This window comes from Hippopotamus amphibius, chromosome 4 (genome assembly GCF_030028045.1).
Source record: "Hippopotamus amphibius kiboko isolate mHipAmp2 chromosome 4, mHipAmp2.hap2, whole genome shotgun sequence".
Lineage (NCBI taxonomy): Eukaryota > Metazoa > Chordata > Mammalia > Artiodactyla > Hippopotamidae > Hippopotamus > Hippopotamus amphibius.
The window spans coordinates 58,989,455-59,009,579 of NC_080189.1; the positions used below are offsets into that span (position 1 = coordinate 58,989,455).

A 20,125-nucleotide genomic window follows, 5' to 3' on the forward strand; every position below is an offset into this window, starting at 1 on the left:
AGAGACAAGGCAGTCAGAGAGGCTGGACAACTGAGCCTGAACTGTCATACACGTATGTCAACGGAAGAGATGTCAAAAAGGAGAGTGGATCAACATCCTCACTTACTGCAAAAAGGTCAAAGAGGATGAGAGTTCAGAAAACATTGCTAGATGTCAAAGATATTGGTGACTCCTTGAAAGTGGAGTTCCAATAAAGTGGTAAGAGTAGAAGCCAGACAACAAAAGGCCAAGATGTAGATGCAACAAATACAGTTAATCGTTTAAGAACATTGGCCAGAATAGGGAAGCAAAGAGATAAAATGATATGGCAGACTGAGGAAGAGCAAGGTAGAGAGAAAGGTATTATAGTGTAGGGAAACATATTTTGCTTATAAGCTGAGGAACTTGAGGACACAGGGTGGCGGGTTGGGGGGGGGGGGGCAAGGGGAAGCTGGGACGAAGTGAGAGAGTAGCACTGACGTATATACACTACCAAATGTAAAACAGATAGCTAGTAGGAAGTTCCTGCATAACATAGGGAGATAAACTCAATGATGGGTGATAACTTAGAGGGCCAGGATATGGAGGGTGTGAGTCGTGGGAGGGAGGGGATATGGGGATATATGTGTGAATACAGCTGATTCACTTTGGTGTACCTCAAAAATTCACAGAGCAGTGTAAAGCAAACGTATTCCAATAAAGAGCTTTAAAAAAAACAAACAAACAAAAGAAGATATGAGAGAGAAAGAGACTAGGTGTAAGAAAAAGGAGCATAAATGATGAGACATGATCCCAGGAAACTAGAATGAGTGGGACCGAGCATATACATACAATATATATATACTTGTATACTGTATAGCATATACAAACATATACAAAGCATATATGCTTTATATAAGCATATAAAGAGAATACATCATGAATCAGAAAGTACGGACAAGTGAAGACAGAAACATTTATTGGGGTACAGGACACAATGTTGAAAGGGCTCCTCATCCTAGTAAATCAGAGATGAAATGTTTATTTCCTTTTCAAACTAAATTTTGAATAAAATTCTGAACTTAAACTAAATTATGAGAAATATCAGGTCTCCTTCCAAAATGAAACGAATATAATTCAAAACCCAAGTTATTAAAAATAAACAATCAAGCAAAACCTCAGGTGATCATTTCAGTGATATCTGGGAATGGAAATCAAAGGCTCGAGCACCGCAAGTGAATACATGACTTTGTTGGTATTGAACTTTTAAATTATGTAAACTTAAGTATACTAATTTTATATCTACTAAAAGACCAATCTTACAGCTAATTCACCTAATAAATTGTTGATTCACCTAAGAACTGAAGTTATGTCCTTTGAAATCTAGATGAAGAATACAGTAGTAGTTTCCTAAATAATTTAAGCTAAAATAGGATCAGAACTGTTCATGGTCTCTTGTGGCAAAATATCCCACCCACAAGTGTTTTTCTAATTGCTGGGTTCCAAAGGTAACATGCTGGGCAACCCTCTAAAAATACATATTCTCACACATCCTAAAAAATACATAATAAAAAAAATTTTTAAACATATATTCATGACTCCACCATGGAGAGTCTAGGTAGGTGGGTTACACAATTTCATCAAGTGATTCTCACACACAAACACGAACTCTAGAAGACCCACAATGCCCAAGGGTATATAGGATATTCAACCAAGTCACATCAAATGTGCCAAATGTAGGGCTATCCTTATAACTGAAAACTTCACTCTCCCTTACCTCCACCTGGCCCACAGATGCAGCCAATTTGCAAGAACATGTAAGTCACTACTGGGACAGTGGGAAATCTCAACCTAGAAAGACAGGTAGCAGGTGGCCAAATTCTTCTCTACATTCTTCAAAGAACAATGTATATATGTGGACCTGACAAGCAACATTTACATTTAAATTCATCACATCACCTGGTCCTGAGCAAGGCGCTTTCACGTAGATTGTCTAGTTCAATCCATACAAAACCAAGAGAATCTATTAGCATATCTGAAGGTTATAGAGGCTTGATACTACAGCACAATGGAGTAAATCCTGCAGGCAAGCATATACTCTTCAAAATTCTCCACTTTTCCATGGATTGGGGAGTTACCATAAAGAAAGAATGGTTTGGGTGTCCAGACAGCACCCCTTTCATTCCTTCCTTTATTGTAGCCCAGTGGTTCTCAGACCATGCTATGCATAAGAATTATTGTTTGGAGTTACATACACAAAAGTATACATAATGTACTTTACAGGTAATTTAAAGGATTTACTAGGGTAACTTAAGTCCATGGAATTTTTTACCTTACACTCTGGCTTTTAGAACCTCACTAACCCACAAGATTTAATGCCACTGCACAACCTTGCTGGGTGAACCAACATATTGCTCATACTTTCCAGGTTCTGTATAAGTGCAGCCTACTTGGCTTTTACAGACAAATTTCAAAATCCAAAAGACAAATTTGGTGCCTCAATTGTTAAAAAAAATAGAGGCAGTTAAAATAGTTTAAACACGTCCCACAGATATAGCTCTAGTTTAAGGCTGGCATTGCTTTCAGCATATTCATTTTTTTAAAGTTTATATTGATCCATCTAAAGTCCTACTTTGACCACAGAAGACCACAGTCCAATAAATCTAAATAAAAAAGACAACTTTTTATGGCTCTACTCACCAGACAATGTCAATAAAGGCAAGACACAACACCACGGATAATGTGTCTGCTTAAACATTCAAGTCCCACACCTTTAGGGAGAAATCTCAGAACACTGAAATATCTATTTTTCATTGTGTGTCCAAGATCATGGATCCACTCAGCTAACTGCTTGTACAGAAAATTACTGTAATCTGTATATTGACAAATGCGGAATATTCACTGGGGGAAAAAAAGTTAGTATTTTAATAAGTTTGATTTTCATTAGAAAAGGACCACACCATTTTTTCCTATGAGAAAATTTCCTTAGGATGGGACAATATGACTCAATTTTTGAAAATGTTTTTTCTATACATTACTTTACAAGATTTAATCTAGTATATAAAAAAAAAAGTCAGCCTGTATAGACTGGTTCTTGGACTCTTTCCAAAGGTAATGGACCATCCTCAGAAATCCTGAAAGGAACTCCACTGTGCTCATTGGGTTCATGATAATCTATGCTACAGTTGTACCTGGATGTGAGTTTCGCTCTAATTCATAAACACAAAAGCAAAGAATAATATGAATCTTGTGTTTACAGAGCCCAAACTAAGAAGACGTTCACACAATCAGCTAGCATAGCATGGTATACAATTTAACCAATTCCTCAATGCTCCTCAAAAATAATCAAAGCCTGAATTAATCTAATGGTGGCTGGCATGCCCTTAAATTCCCTAGAAACCATTCAATACTTAAAGTTTGTCTTATGGTTCCATGATTCATCTGGAGTCTTGTAGCAGCTTGACTACATCTCATCTAGCCTGGGGCAAACACTCTCTGAAGAGACATTACTCTTTCCCAAACCTGAATAATTTGCTGACTTAGTGAGGACGGGTGTGCTATTTAATAAGAGCAATTGAAGAGCTGTGAATAGTGACTGATTGCTGATGAGCTAATCAAAACGTCAAGGGATAGAAATAATAAATAATAACTTAGTCCAACATCACTGTCCAAGTAAATTGCAGGAAATGCCAAATGAAATGTAATCTGATTAGCACACTCACTTTAGAACCAAACTGTCAAGTCTTTTTCTGTCCACTGTTTCATCTGTCTCTTTTCCTATTGCACTCAAAGAGGACACAGACTTTGTTTTCATAAATGGGATGGACAGCTCATGTCGCCTACATCCCTTCCTTTCTCTCATCATTCCCCATATCATTACGTCTCTCTCTTACCCTCCAGATTTTCTCTTCCCTTTTTTATGCAACTATCCTTAATACTTCTAAAATTGTCTCTTACACTGAAATCTTGTTTTTATATTTTTCTCTTTAAAAAATGTTAGCTGACACTATCATTAGCTACCAAGTTTTCAGAGCCAAGTGCAAGGTACTAAAGGTTTTACATATAACTATCCTATTCCTTACATCATCACTATGTGAAATAGGTATTATTAGTTCCACTTTACAATGACGATAAGAAGTCTTGGGAAATGATGCAACTTATCCCAGGTCATTGTGTTTAGTAAGTGGCAGAGTTGGATTTTGCACCCATTTCTTGGCTGACTGCAAAGTCTCTGTCACCTAGTCATCAATACTATCCCCAAATGGTTAAATGGGAAAGCAAGCTGTGAACTATACATTTGCTATGTAATTTGAGATATTATTATTACTAGTAGGTCCTCTTCAACTTATTTTTCGTTCTATAAAAAAATAAGTTTTCCCCGAATGCCGGATTAGAAATAGCTAGCAATGAGACAATGTCCATGGAAATTAATCCCATGTGTTATGTACACACACACACACACACACACACAATTCATTAAAAGAGGAAAGCTAAAAGATTAGTTGGAACTTATGGAGAAAAAAAAATGGCTTTGCTGAGGAGAACTGTCCACCCCAACCTCAAAGGGAGTCAGGAAAAAATATTCCTAAGAAAAGTGTAACAGCAAGACTTTAAATCGAGAATGCCAAAATAAGAAGCCTCTAAACTTTGTTAAAACAGAAGAGCCTGGCTGAGCAGAATCTAAGTAATTATAGAATATAATTTGAAGTTATTAGAATTTTATAATTTTAGCACAAGCTAGGTAAGATTTTAGACTTTAGGGTGAGATAAAAATTGAAGTACAGAAAGGTAGTGTTTAAATTAGCATCTCTGGAGACGTAGAGTGCCTGGGTTCAAAATCACAGTTTTTGTCTATTGGGCAAGTTATTTAATGTCTCTGTACCTCACTTCCCTCATCTGGTACGGACAGAACAGTGCCCACTTCATAGAGACACTGTGAATACTAAATGAGATAATACACTTAAAACCCTTACAAGAGTATTTAGCACACAATGATGTTCTCAAAAACTATGAGCTATTATTACACTGAATCTTCACTTAATATGAAAGAAATTTTAGATTTATTTAAATTTTTTTTTAAATAGATGTTCAAGTGAAAAAACTATTGTCACTACAGTGGCATTATAAAACATAGCACTTATTTTTTTCCCCCAGTCATGAGACACATGAAAAAATGATGATATTTGTATGGCAGAGTGGAGTAAACACTAGAGGCTGCTCGCCAGCTGAGGCAAAAGCCCAGGGGCTCCAACCATGCCAAACTTCACAGGGCTGAGAAAATGGCATCTTAGCGAGTCTTCATTCCCAGTACTGGTCAAGGCAAACTGGTTGAGAGCTGCAGTTTAACCCTTTTGAGGAAAGCCAGACGTAATAAGAAACAAGTTATACTTATATCTGTACTCTCTGACTCTCAGAAACTCAGGTATTCATTCTGAGGAAATAATGCAACAAAAGCAGACACTGCATGGGCACAAAATTCAACTTTGCATTACACATATCAAAAGTGGAGGAAAAATTAAATGTCTGATAAAAGAAGTATTGGTTTGATAAAATAGTTCATGGAGAAGGCAGGGTTATTCACTTCTCTTTGCAGTTTTACTCCTTTGCTCAAATAGCCTGACCAACAACACACATACTGGGTTTCTGCTGCCCAGAAACAGTACTACCTATATTCTCTCTCAGAAACACTAGATGAATAAGGAGCACCAGTGTGACCCTTGAAAATGGGATACACAATATATGCAGTAGTTACATGCACCATTACAATTTAATGTCCTCATCTGCAAAATGTTGGACTGTTTTGAAATTAATAAAATTAGTGAAAGGTAGAATACAAAATACTACACAGACTGTGAAATCTAGCCTAATAGTGCAATCTAGTGGGAAAGGATTAAAAGGCAAAGTGGTAAGAGCTACTGGGTTAGGGAAACAATACTGTAGGAAAAAATTCTGCTCAACATAAAAAAGCATAATAATAATGCACTAATGGGTGTTTACTGGAAACAGTCATTATTTTTCTTTATTATAGAAGCGACACATTTTCATTGTAATACATTCAAATAGTATAACCAGGAGGGTAGAAAACAAAATATAAAAGTTCCCTCCAATGCCATGCCTCCAATGCCACTGCGGAGAGTATCCACTCTTAATAGTCCCTGCATCTTTCCATATTCTATGCATATCCAAATGTATGTTTGTACACATACACATATAAACACACACACACAATGCTTTTCTTTACATAATGTGATCACACTTTTTCCCTTAGCATGTATCTTGAACGTGTTTCGATATCACATTTTAAGACTGCACAGCTTTATGCTGTGTGGCTCAATCATAATTTATTTATCCACACCTCAAACTCAGCCTGTCCAAACTAGGACTCCTGATCTTCCCCTTAAAGTCTGGTCCTCTTCCAGCATTCCTCATCCGGAGAATGGCACCACCATTCATCCTCATGAATAAAACAGAAATCTAGAAATCATCCTTGACATCTCCTGCCACTCCCCACCCCAAATTCAATCCACAACCCACTCCGATTGCTGTCTGCCCCTCACAATGTCCCTCCTGCCTTCATCTTCCCATCACCATCCTAGCCCGGAAGGTCATCACTAAAGTAGCCTTCCGAACTACTGCTTCTAACCTGACCCCTCCAATCCTTCATCACAATGCAGCCAAAGTGCTCTTTTTGAAATGCAAATCTGATCAAGTCCTGCTTAAACCCCTCCAAAGACTCCCCGTAGGTTTTAGGATGAAGATTATACTCTTTAAGGTAGTCTAACGGATCTGGCAAAATTTGCTCCCTGACCCCCTATCTAGCCTCCTTTCGGATGGTGCTTCCCCTTCTCTCCCGGCTCCAACATCACTGGACTTTTTCCAGCATCTTCTATTTGCCAAGGCAACCTGCCCCGGGGCCTCTACAGAGCTCTTCCTTTGACCTCAAATATACATTTCCTCTTCACCTCACTAACATCGACTCATCCTTCAGATCTGAGTACCTTCTCAGAGAAGCCTTCCTTAATCCCCCTGTCTGGCCAAATCCCCTGCTTAGAAATTCTACTAGTGTTTGTAGCACTTATCATAGTTCTAAGGGCACATTCATATGTGTGATTAATTGATTAATCTTTGTCAACCCCGCTAGTATAAAAGTTCCCTAATGGCTGGGGCCGTGTATTCCCCAGCATCTAACACAGTCTCAAAACCAGTCAATACTCAAAAAATAAATGAATAAAAGAAGTATTAGTTAGTAAGATGACCTAATTTTTTTCTACTTTTTCATTATTACTATCAATCCTACAATAAACATCCTTATACTTTTATTTTTCATCACTGAAAGGAGTACATCTGTAAACTAAGCTAGAAATTAAACGGCTAGACAAATTTTGATAAGCACATATAACAGCCTGTTCTCTTTCCACTTCTGTAGTACTGGCCTTTGATTAGAATCAACTCTATAACTACAGAAAATGAAAGATGTTAAAGGTGCTACATTGATTAACTCTTTCATAGGAGAGAAAAGCCACTGTCATTTTACCGCACAGCGAGAAACACCAATTTGCTAAGGAGAAAAAAAAAGAAAAAGAAAAACCTTGGGGCTATTTTTTCCTTCTTCTGCATTCCAAGGTTAAAAAAAAAAAATTAACTTTACTTCTATGTCTATTGCTGAAGAAATTAGGAACTAAAATATTTCACTTTAACTGCTACAGGAAAATTAACTGTGATCTCTTCTTTCAAATTCACAGGGAACCCCAAATCTCCATAATAATCAAAGTAGTGACCAGATGAATGAGTGAAGAGCTAAAGAATGGGAAAGAATTTACACTGGAGCTGCCTAACTCCTAAACATTTTTGAAATGAGCGGCTTCACTTGTCAGAAAAGAAAAAGTCTGCCTTCCGTGTCACAACAGATGCCGTGGCGATTCCCGTGGTACAGAATGCCAAAGAACTAGTCTAAAAAATCTGATTAGTCCAAGGCAATTAAGTAGAAAATAAGATGTGCTAAAAATGAGTGCTTTTTAAGTGATAAAACACATTTAATCCGCTATTGCATAAATACTGCATAGAAATTCTTAGATGAAGACACAAAAAAATAAGAATTTTACCAAAGTGACCCAAGAAGAAAACAGCACTTCAGCTTTACTACACGTTGATTTTTGCAAGAATATAACATTAATAAGCATGCCAGCAACTCATGTTTCGAGCTACCCATTTATTTCCTAAGATAACTTCTTGAAGCTTTAAAATTTACACATTGGGGATTATTTACTTCCCAAACCCAGGAGCAGAAGCAAGTACTGCATTCAAGGAATTGCAAGTAGCCGCCTTCAGATCAGGTGCTCCAGCGTTGACAAGCCAGACACTCATCTTTGAGCATTTCTCTCTCGGAAATATGAGCTCGGCTCAGGAATGCCTGTGGCATCGTCAACAACTGGGAACCCAGCCATCCCAAGCTGCCCAGTGCGTTACTGCAATCCCACAAAAGTGCATGACACTTTTATAAAAGATAGAGAAAATAAGAAGAGGAGAAACTTGTTCAACATTAAAAATACACTTCACACAGTCAGGGTTAGATTAACCGTATCTCTGATCTAACAACTTGAGTGGAGCTGAAAGTTCTGGGTGTGGGGAGAAGAGGCAGGACTAAAAGAAGCAGGAAAAAGCTGATTTAAAAAGATGCCTGAAGAATGTTCTCTTCTTCACATGTCTCATCAGAGTCTTAGTTTTCAAGGTTTGGGGGCTGTGGAGTCAGATGTGTTATAGGTTATCACTTCTTAGAAGTGGGGTCCTGAGTGCATCCTCCACAAGTTAATTTTGAGCAATCACATTTTCAAAGTTAGAGATGATAACCAAAGTAAACAATTAATAGGCAGATGGAGAGGAAAGAAAAATCTGCCCCAAGATGTGTTTGAAACACTAAGACTGTAGCCCTGAGGCAGTCAGAAACCAGGCTAACTTGAAAGGAAAAGAAGCTGAAAGAGCACAGGGTCAGCAGCAACTTTTGATGGAAAGGTTTTATTTTCTATTGAAAAGCTAAAAATTGTAACTGGTAAGTATTGCAAGGACATACAAGGGGGGACTGCAGAAGGGAGAAGTGGCCCCACATTTCCCCTGGGTTGAGAGGCTCCGGCAGCCAAGGGCTCAGCTGTCCTGGACCAGAGGCCAGCAGCAGTCTGCTCCCCCTTAACCCGGGGCACCCCCCTCCCCCCCCGCACCCACTGCCACTCTACCTGAGAAGCCTGTTCTCAGGGAGCAAGAAACACCAGGAAAGGAACAACTCTAGGAAGCAAGTCAAAGTCAGGATAATTTGCAGGGGGAAAGAAAAACTTTACTTCTCAGATTTTCATGTTTGAGATGAAATGAGAAGGGAGGAAGGAAATTAACCTGCAACACATAGGAGTATTCTTTTTAGATGGTTGATTAGAAAAAATAAAGTGTTTCCACCACAAGTATCTTTGCTGTCCTACACTAAAATGTCATCATGGCCTTCGAATTAAATATTTCAAGAAAAGGTAAATATTTCTGATACTTTAAAACAAGAGCCTGAGTAAAGGTGTTAAGCTGATTCCCTTCCTGGGCTGCACTGTTAGAAAGTTCTCAAGTTGAAATCCATCTCTACCTTTCACCCACTGCAGCTAGTTCTGCTTTCTGAAGCAAACAGAAGAGAGTTTGTGTCTCCTTTTAGTCTTCAAGCTAAACATTTCCAGACCCTTTGAGGATACCTCCTATGACAGGATTGCCAGACCCCTCACCATCCCCATGGACTATTCTGGAAGTTGTCTAATTTGTCAGTGTCTCTCTTTAAATGTGACAGCCAGAAATGGACACAACACTACAGATGTGGTTAATTAGAGCAAGGTACTATTAATTTTTATGACATATGGACACTACACTCTTACCGGAATCTAAATTTGATTTTTTTTTTTGTAGCCCCATCATGATGCTGGTTCATATTAACTGTCCTTTTCCTCAAAAATTGCCACCATATAGTCACCTCCTTCTTTACATACCAATGAATTATGATGCATTTACTGCTACAAAATGTATTTCTGAATAGCACTTCAACCTAGTTAAACCATGTTAACGCTAAATTCTGTTATCTATTTGTAACAGCCTTTTTTCAAGTCAACCATGGATTTTAAAGCAAGCATCTTAGATCTTAATCAAAGTTATCCATAAAAATGTTGAAAAAGAGAAGACCCAGGGCAAAGGCTTGTAATCCTTCACCAGGAGCTGCTCCCAAACCCAAACCCAGTAACCCACACACCTGGCGGGTACTGGTTCAGCCTGCCTCGTACTGGTTCAGCCTGCCTCGTACTGGTTCAGCCTGCCTCATGCTCACAAAGCAATTCTGCTAGTCTAACACAGCATCTCACACACAAGAGCATCCTAAAGCCTTGACAAATGCTTAGCTGAAAGCAAGATTCACTTATCTTTCAAAGTGTAAAAAATCTACACATATTAAAGTTATAGTCATATAAAAATACATGCACATGGAACAAAGACTAGAAGGGAAGGAACATCAATGGAAATGTTTGTTCTAATGTCAGACTGCAGGAGATTGTTATTCAATACTGTCTTTACTATAGTTACATTGTTTAAAAAACTGAAGACACCAGAATTTTGCTTAGACAGAATTTTGCTTGGAAGCTGCTGGGAAGCAATTCATGTGAAACAACTTTAAGAGTATTGAGACTCTGATTCTACCAACCTTAAAACCCCAATTGGAAAAATAGTCGTTTGGAAAGACCTGTCGATCTTTAGAAACACTCGCTTTCTTTTTTGAATTTTGCACGGCTGCTTTTAGCTTAACATTTTTAGAAATGAGGGAGATAGCAAACTGGAGAACTGGATCCTAAAGTTTAGAAAAAGCCTGGATGTCATGTATGTGTGTGCGCCCAAGTGTCTGTCTGTCTACATTTGTCCATCTGTCTGTCTGCCTACCCATGTCTGCCTGTCTTTCTGTCATGCCTGTCTCTCTCTCTATGCTGGAGAGATTGGAAAGGACAGAAAGAAAAAAGAAATCATGTTAATATTTCTGTAAAGCTCTGGACTGAAACAGAGCGCCAGCCCAAGAATCTCTAACGGACACACAAACCCATGTTATCTATTCAGTTAGAGTCCATTTTTACACTAAGAATAGGAAATAAGATCAACAATAGAATTTACACTTGGGTGTTTAGAACTGATGTAATGGTAAGTTTTAAGAAAAGGGATCAAATAGAGTAAGTGTGGACAGTTAGTAAAAAAAGAAAAAGAAAGAAAGTGGCTGGTTATTTTGGAGAAAATATGATACACGAATACTGCATTTATTATAATCCCAACAAATCTGAATATCTGATTGAGAATTTTTTAACATGTCAGGGTTTCTTCACTGCTTCAACATTTTGTTTAGAGCATGGTTTCCATCTGTGAAAAGCAGTGCTAGAAACTGGACCTGCCTTCCCTTTCTCTCTCATCAGTTTTCTCTGGTGCTGTCCTTCACAAATTTTCAATGTTTGAGAGACAAGTGAAAATTCCACTTTGCATAGAAAAACAATTTGTCTACCATACTAGAATTTAAACTAAATATATGAGGTATATCAACAGGTTTTAGATTTATGGCAAACTCATAATAAATGGATAAAATGATCAAGTACTAAGTTCAGTTAATATTTGACAATTTTACTTTGCTTAGAAATAAATTTTTCCTACCACACTAAAAGTTAAGCCAAATGCATGTGGTAAATCAGCAGATTCATAGATCTATAGCAAATTGTCATCTAAAATAGATAAAATGTCCAACTAGAAAGTCCAGTTATTATTTGACAAGTGAAAATTCTACGGTTTTTTTTGAAATATAATTTCCCACGATGGTAGAAATTAAGCTAAATATATAAGGTAAATAAACAGCTTCACAGATACATGGCAAATTGTATTAAATAAGTAAAATGTCCAGTTAGAAACTCTATTATTTGACAAGTGAAAATCTGACTTTGCTTTGAAATACAATTTTCCCACTACAGTAGAAGTTAAATATAGGTGGTAAATCAATAGCTTCATAGATCCACAGGACATTCTCATAAAAATGGATTAAAATGTCCAGATACAATGCTCAGCTATTATTTGATAAAGTAAATAATGCATATTAGCACCTCTTTTTACTTTGCATGTAATCTTGTGCAGAACGGTAAGAAACAGACAACAATAGAAACAAATATCTAAGAAAATCCAAAATTCACTCATATCAGATGTCAAAAAAGTGTTCTAAATTCTTGTCTATTAATTTGGGGGGTGGTTTTTAATGTTGTTTTGTTGTTTTAGGTAACATAAAAATGTTATCTCAAGTATTTATCTGTTAACTTTGCATTTTTGCTTCATGTTTAATACTGTTTTGTTGCTGTAGATTAAAAAGTTTTATCAAAACTACTTATCTACTGATGTTGTTTTTTCCTTAGAAAAATCTATTTCTAAGCAAAGTAAAAATTATTTCACATGCAGAAGAATTAAAAACACAAGGAAATATACCAAATGTTTACTATGTATATGTCAGAATAGTGAGATCAGAGGAAACTCTCAATTCTTTGGTTTTAAATATTTCTGCACTAATGTTGTTCACCTAAAATTTTAATTAGAAAAGGTAATTAATACTATTTCCTTTTTTAAAAGACTCTACAAATGTAATGTTATTTAGATAGTTAAGGCTCCTTGAAGAGAAAAAAATGGAGGAAATTAATTTGATCCCATTTTTAAGTTTTAGAAATTATACATGTGCAATTCTATGAAAAATATATATTATTTAGGCACATATACGTGCATAGAGAAAGTAGGGTCCATAATATTTACTGGGATTATCCCAGAATGAAGAGGTTACAGGTGATCTTGATTTTTTTCTTGATTTTTTTTTCCAGTTTTCTAGAGTATTTTTTTTTTCCCCTAAATTTTGTACAGTGAATAGGAATTACTTTTATTATAAGGATAATACTAAAGGTCTTTTTTCACACCCTCCCCCCAAATCCTGGCTAACATTTTGAAATAAAAATTCAACAGGTTGAAACTTGTTCAAACTTTAAAAGTCTTAGGATAGATTTTTAAACCAGAATTTTCTCTAACACCTATACTATTTTTTAATCTCAATTTTTAGAAAAAGAATGTCTATCAGTTAACAAACAAGTATCTGAAGTAATTTTCCTGGATTAAAAAAATGCTAAGAATTTGACAGTCTGGTGGCCACCAGAAGAGTATTCTAGCAAACATAAGAAATCCTGAAATTATTCTATAGTGCAGGAAAGAGTGAACATCCTAAACATTAAAAGGCACTAGGCACTTCTAAACAGCATAATTATGTTCACCCAACTTCCTAGAAAAATATCTTTCAGTTTGGAAATCTGCACTTCATTCATTCACATATCTGATAGTCAACATTTTATTTCTGATTAAAAAGTAGAATCTCAATAACTGTGCTACAGTTTTGTTTACTCCTGGAAATGCTCGCTTTAACTGAGATCTCTGCCATCCTATCATCTACAATGGGTCAAATTCTTATCTACCCTCTGCGTATAAAATAATCTGTAGCAATGTTATTGAAATATGCTCAGTTTTAGCCTTTAAAAACAAATGTCTCATCTGTGTTTCAGGAACCTCACTTAGTTGTAGATAATTGGTTTTTCATTTTAAAACTTCAAACTTCAAACTTCTTTTACTAAGATTATCAACAGATTTGTCCCTTTTCTCAGCGCCTAACACTTTGAGACACTTAAATGGAAATCCATGTTAAGGCTTTTTTTTTTTTTTAGCATCCTTCCTCATCAGTATTTTAAAGTCTTGTAACACTGCAATTTTCTCTAACGTAAAATATCTATGTTTATATGTATAAATATACACAAATATTTGTGGCCGAATCTCGGCAACACGCTTCAAAGGATTAAACGTGCGGTTACCGTGACTAAATGCATTTCATTCACCCTACAAGATTTATAAAAATGTAATGTTGCAGGGAGATCTAGGTCTCTGCTTAAACCTCGTAATCACCGCCAAAAGGCCGTAGCTGGGAGCCTCCGAAGCCCGCCAAATAAATTGGAGGCATCCACAGCTGTTTTTAATTGTTTTTGCTTTCTCGAAATAGTGCACTTCGTGGGGCAAACCGTTCTGTTTGCAGCATCTCTGGCCCCCAGCCGAGGTTAACCCTGACCTCAACGCCCTGTTTAGTTCCTAGCATTTCATGATTCTGATTCCCTGCTCCATAAAACCCAAGAAAAACGAGACTGCCGTCGCCGAGGAAATTCGCTTAGGAAGAGGGGAGAATTAGGCGTTTCAAACGCACATTTTTGTGTTCTCTCCAGATCGGATTCAAGAAAAGAGGAAAAAAAGATGTGTCTGTGCAGGGGGGGCGCAGCTTGACACCCATTTCCTATGGCTAGCCTCTGGGCCGCAGAGCCCCATTCTCCGGGTAAGCCCCCACCCCCACCCCCGCCAAGTGGGCATCGACCCCCAGCTGTTTGAGGCAGGGATCGGTGGAGGTTCACCACCAAGACTGCTGGGGGTGGGTGGGGGGCAATGAGAATGGAAATTGGAGATGGAATTTCGGCGCCTGTGGGCAGGGAGGGGCCCGCGGGGGCGCAGCGAAAAAAGGCCAGGGGTCAAGCCTGGTAAGGGACGCACAAGGCAGGGGAAGTGGGATGCCGGGCGTCCTGGAGGGGGCGGGTGCACTGAGGATTCCGCAGCAAGAGGGGCTGATGCCCCAAAAATGAACCCGGGTACCGAAAACCCGGGCGGGGGATGGGGAGGCGGCGGCCTGTTGGCCCCAGGACCTCCCGTCGCGCGCGCGGGCCACTAACCTGTGAGCAAGAAGGTGCCAGTGGTCGCAGGGCTCATCCTGCGTGTCCCCCGACCCCGTCCCGTCCAAGCACAAGGGTCTCCCAGCTCCCACCACCGGGGCAATTGCATTCTTGGCCTGGCTAGGCCGGCCGTCCTCGGTTCTGCCCTCCCCTCCCTTTTTTCTTCCCTCCCAGCTTGGCCAGTTCAGCATCAGCATCCTGCACCCCCCTCCTTAACCCCGCACTCCCTCTAGCGGCGGGCCAGCGTAGCGTGGCCATCGCCCCCACCCCCATCTCCCCCATCCCCCATCCCCTCCGCCCCCGCTCCCCCTCCGCCCCCCTAACCCGCGGAGCACGCTGGGATTTGGCGCCCCCCTCCCCGGGTTCAACCTATATAAGGCTCCCAGTCGGCGCTCCCGGTACACGCGCTTCAACTTCGGTTGGTGTGTGTCGAAGAAACCTGACTGCGACCTGAGGAGACCAGCGAAGAGGGACCACCGAGCCTCGCGAAAGGTCCGCTGAGCGGGCTCGCGTCCGGAGCCACTCCGGGCTGCCGAGCGCCCCGCGGAACCCACGCCTGGCACAGGTGTGGGGCCCCGTCCTTCCTGTCTTCGCAGAGGAGTCCTCGCGTGGTGAGTATGCGGTGAGGATGTTTCTATTTTTTAAGATTGCATTCTTTCCCCGTTCTTATCGGGAGCTGCGGGAGATGGAGTAGCGCCTGGAATGCCTTCACGCACACCTTGTCACGCCTTCACTGGTTGTGCCCCACAAATTGCGTGGAGAAACCCAAGCCTTCAGGGCTTTGCTTTCCAGAACCTAAGTCCAGATACGGGCTGTAGACAGGTATGAGCTGCGGACAGACATGAGCTGCAGACGGACAAGAGCTACAGACCAATTTGCAAATATGCTGCAGAGTGATAAGCACTGCAAACTAATTGGCGCTTCAGATGCGCTACACACTGAGGTGCGCTTCAAATGCGCTACAGACGGATGGGCGCTTCAAATGCGCTACAGACCGATGGGCGCTTCCATGCGCTACAGACTGATAGGTGCTTCTTTGCGCTAAAACCAGTATGAACTGTAACGCTGCATGAGCTGCAGACGGGTGACTGAATTGCGCTTTCAATGCGCTACAAAATCTGAGCTGTAGAAGATCAGCGCTACAAAAACGATACGATTAGCACCACGACAGCGCTTCGTCGCGCTGCAGGACACAGGCACCGCAGAGGTCCATGAGCTGCGGAACAGTTTACACCTAAGATGCGCTACAAAGTAATAACAGCTGCAGAGGTACACAAGCTGCACTGTTTCGCGCTACAAAGAAATCAGCTGAAGCGGACGCGAGCTGAGGAGTGAAGCTGCTCTGTCTTCTTAGCGGAACCCCACCCTTTGTCTCCAGCACACCTTTTGGAATGGCTCCCACTGTGTTTCTCTACAGGACGCTTCTCTGCGTGATGGTGCCCTTAGACAAAATGGAGCCCTGGGCAAAAATTAGTGTTTAACATTCTGCCCACACCACTCCTGCCGTGGCAGTGGGGTGGAGGGGCGCCGACTGGAGTGTGAGGGGGAATCTTTCGGCAGTGGCCGAGCGGACTGCCTTGCCTAGTTGTGCAGGACTGAGGTGGCGTGGTGGTGGTGGCGCGACTTGGTGTCCAGCAACAGTTTGTGGAAACTGTTGGTTTGCCTCGTGTGGGAAGGCACGGGGTGGGGGTGGGGGGCGGGTGGGACCTGGGGGCGAAAGCTCGTGTTGCCTGCAACGCATCTGGCTGTTGGAGGCTGGTGGGAGGGGTCTGGGGAGGGGGGATCCTGGGAGAGGCATGCAGCCCGTCTCAGGCCTGCCCCGCCCATTCTAGCGCGCCTTCTCTGCAGTGTTGGCTTGGAGCAGGCTTAGCGCCTCCCAGCGCCTCCTCAGAGCGCGCCTCCTCTGCCGCGTGCCTTTCCAGAGCGCGCCTTCTAGACCCAGCCTCCCCAGACCCCGCCTTCCCCTGAGCCCGCCTTCTCTGAGGCGGCTCCCCAGACCCCGCCTTCCCCTGAGCCCGCCTTCTCTGAGGCGGCTCCCCTAGGCCCCGCCTTCCTCTGAGCTCGCCTTCTCTGAGGCGGCTCCCCAGACCCCGCCTTCTCTGAGGCGGTTCCCCTAGGCCTCGCCTTCCCCTGAGCCCGCCTTCTCTGAGGCGGCTCCCCTAGGCCCCGCCTTCCCCTGAGCTCGCCTTCTCTGAGGCGGCTCCCCTAGACCCCTCAGCCCCCCTTCTCTGGGGTGACTCCTCCAGACCCCGCCTCTCAAGGGTTGGCCCCGCCCTGAACCAGCCTCTTCTGAGCTGGCCTGTGGCCCCTCCTCCCCAGAGCCCACCTGCGCCTGCGCAGTGTGAGCCTCCCACATCAGGTACCCATCCTTTGCGCCTGCGCCTTTGCTGCCTGAGCCTGGCTGCACAGCCCCACCCTCCTGCGGTGGAAACTACTGCGCTGGTTTTGCTTTTTATCTGCTAGTGTCAAATAAATATAAGAATAGTAAATAAGAACAGTTAACAACAATAGTAATTATACATGGCATTAATAAGCACTTTTTATAGGCACTTTGCATATGTTAAATAACATAATCCCACAATTTAAACTCTTGATAATGGGTTATGAAGGGTGCTGCCAAGCTGACATGGCTGGCGCCTGTAAAGGCAATCTAGCTAAATGTTTTTTTACTACAGATGAAAAATAAAATATTTTAAGTACTTTAACATTCTTAAATTTTAAGATTTTTTAAAATCTTAAGTTAAAATTAAAATTTTAACTTTTTAAAATTAAAAAGCTCAAGTTCTTTTGACACACTAGCGGACCTTTGCGGTGGGACCTACTGGAATCAGATGCTTTGGCGGATGCAAAATAAAGAACTTGAACTTTGTTTCTCAGGAGTTTTAAGTGACTTTGTTGGTGCTGCTGGCCTGGCCTCTGAGTGAGGATGATGCGTTTATCTGGATTTTTCTTCTCGAAACTCTAGGGGATTAGCCCTGGCCAACTTGCCTACATATTTATTAATTGTACCTGACACATTGTAGGCGTTCATTAGATATGTATTAAATGACCAGAGTAAATTGGTTTATTCAGTGTCTTCCTTGGTGTCTGCAGATGTTTTCTGGTTTTTTGCTCCTGGCTCTTTCCTGTGGTGTTTTGCTGTCCTGGGTTATCTAAGATATTGCTTGCCTTCTCTCTCTCACATGTAACAGGATCTTTAAAAAAAAAAGGAAAGAGAAAAGTATGCATTTTTAAGCTCCAATAATGTAAGCTGTAATTATAATTCAAAGCAGCTAAATTAATTCAAAACACTCAAAATAATTAGCTTCTTTATAAACTAAAAAGCGAAAGCTAATTTAAATTTGGGGCAAGTGGGTTATGTAATGGTACATAATTGTCATATTTTAAATTTGTGTAATGTAACAAAGTGGATTGTAGGTTTTAGCTGGCATTTTTAAATATCTATATAAAACAAATTTATAGTTTACTGCTAGTCAGATATTTATGTTTGTAACTAAATGAAGAAATTTTAAAACCTGGTTCCATATATTATAAACCATGAGCCAGGACTGTTACAGGGGAATTTGGAAGCATTGGCTTCCCCAAATCTGTCACACCCTGCCAGTCATGCCCCCCCCCCCAGCCCCCAACAAGTATACAATCTATGGATAATATGTGCTTATCATAATTACAGCTTTCAGTAAGTCCCCAGGCCCCTTTTACCCACCTTGCCACCCTGACCCCTCTTCTCTTTGGAAATTCTGTGTCTGCATTTTAAAGAGGTTCAAAACAATGGTAAAAAAAAATTTGCATATTATTAGAATTTACATTTCACAAATAGTACTCATAGTTCTCAAAAGAAATGTGGACACTTGCAAATGTGAACAAATAAAGTATTGTTTAATGAAGTGTCATTTACTAGTGTGATGTTTACTGTATGACAGTTTTTGGCTACTTTCGCATTTTGGTGTGTTTGCGGAGTTGGGGGGTTGGGGTGCGGGGGATAGAAAGTTTCAAAACTCATTGCAGAGTCAAAGATTAACCAAATGTATTTAATTCTTAAATAGAGTAATACTGAACTCTTTTTCATGTGTAAAGATGGCATCTGTCCCATGTGGCTTAGCTTTGTGCTGTGTGTCCTTTCAGGTTTTAGGAATGGGGCCTCTTGACCTCACCTCCCCAATCCAGCCCCTACTAAGGGCGGGTTAAAGGAGCCATAGTCCTATAATTCAAGTTACAATGCTCCTGTTCCCATATTAACTGGTGCTGTATAAACATTTGTAAACTTTACTTACTCTGTTAACTTGCCTGCCCACTACCGTATCACTTTTAATGGTTAAATGACTGTTCTGGGCAGTTAACTCTTTTAGGACTTAAGAGTGCCACCCCCAAAATTACAAACCCCGGGGGTGGGGGCCTTAGGCCTAATATTGGTAAAAGTTAAGAGCCTCAAACTGGTGACCTTATGGGTCAAATAAGGCCCTGAATTTGTTTGACCAGCATTGTATTAAAAAATTTTACAAGAATTAAAAGATTGGGGGGGAGGGGTGGCATGCATCCCCAAGTGAAATCGTTGGAGCCCCTCCCTATTATCCTGTCTCTAGTCTCATCTCACCTTTATATTATGTTCCTGTCACCAAAAGCATTTGAATTTTGAACTCTTATTGATCTTCTGTTTCCATAAACAATAGTGATTGTTTGCTGATTTCCTGATGTTTTGTTATTTCTGCCCTATCATTGTGTTCTGCAGATGTGAAAACCATCAGACCTGGGCCTCAGTAAAGCCCACCACAGCGACTGTGATTGACATATATGTTGTTAACCTTCCTGACCTGGGTCACGCTGCTCCAGGCCATGCCTTTTCAGAAGTCTTGTCTCAAAGTTTTGAAAATATTAGTGTCTTGATGACAGAAGTGGCACCTGAGTCACCTGACCTATGCTTATTAGTTGCTTTTTTAATGGGACATTAAAACTTAGTTTAGTTAATAAAACTTTCATTATTTTGTGACCTCATATTCTGAATGTCACCAGTATAATTGTCTTTAAGCAGTTGGAAATGAAACAGTGTCACAGGCTATGATGCATTAATTACATCTTCTAATTTTTCTAAACTTGAATATTTTATCTTGAATGTCAACTATTAATTGTTTCCATAGCCTGTTATTAAAGTAATTTAGTAGCCGTTTAAAACTATTAAAATGGCACAGAAATTCTGTCCCTTAAGGACTCTATTTGCTGTATAGCCACTCCTTAAAGAGGCCATACACCAACAGCCCAGGGCATAAGGGAAAATGCCTGTGGGTGGCGGGGCTGGGACAGGAGAGGGGCCTAAAGAATTAGGAGGGGTCTTAGGAAAGAAGAAGGGAGGGGTATTT

At 40.6% G+C, this 20,125-nt stretch overlaps 1 protein-coding gene across 12 annotated transcripts in view; it reads right to left on the minus strand.

Annotated features, from left to right (window-relative positions):
* Nucleotides 1–14,951, minus strand: part of SGCE (sarcoglycan epsilon) — a 65,474-nt gene extending 50,523 nt beyond the window's left edge. For 6 of the 12 annotated variants that reach the window (XM_057731748.1, XM_057731744.1, XM_057731742.1 and 3 more), the window contains exon 1: nucleotides 14,772–14,900. In XM_057731748.1, the coding sequence (XP_057587731.1) occupies nucleotides 14,772–14,880 (109 nt within the window). In that variant the 5' untranslated portion in view covers nucleotides 14,881–14,900. Of the gene's footprint in view, nucleotides 1–14,771 lie in introns of all 12 variants that reach the window. The other 6 variants (XM_057731750.1, XM_057731752.1, XM_057731751.1 and 3 more) reach the window with 3 other exon arrangements.
* Nucleotides 14,952–20,125: the final 5,174 nt, after the last annotated feature.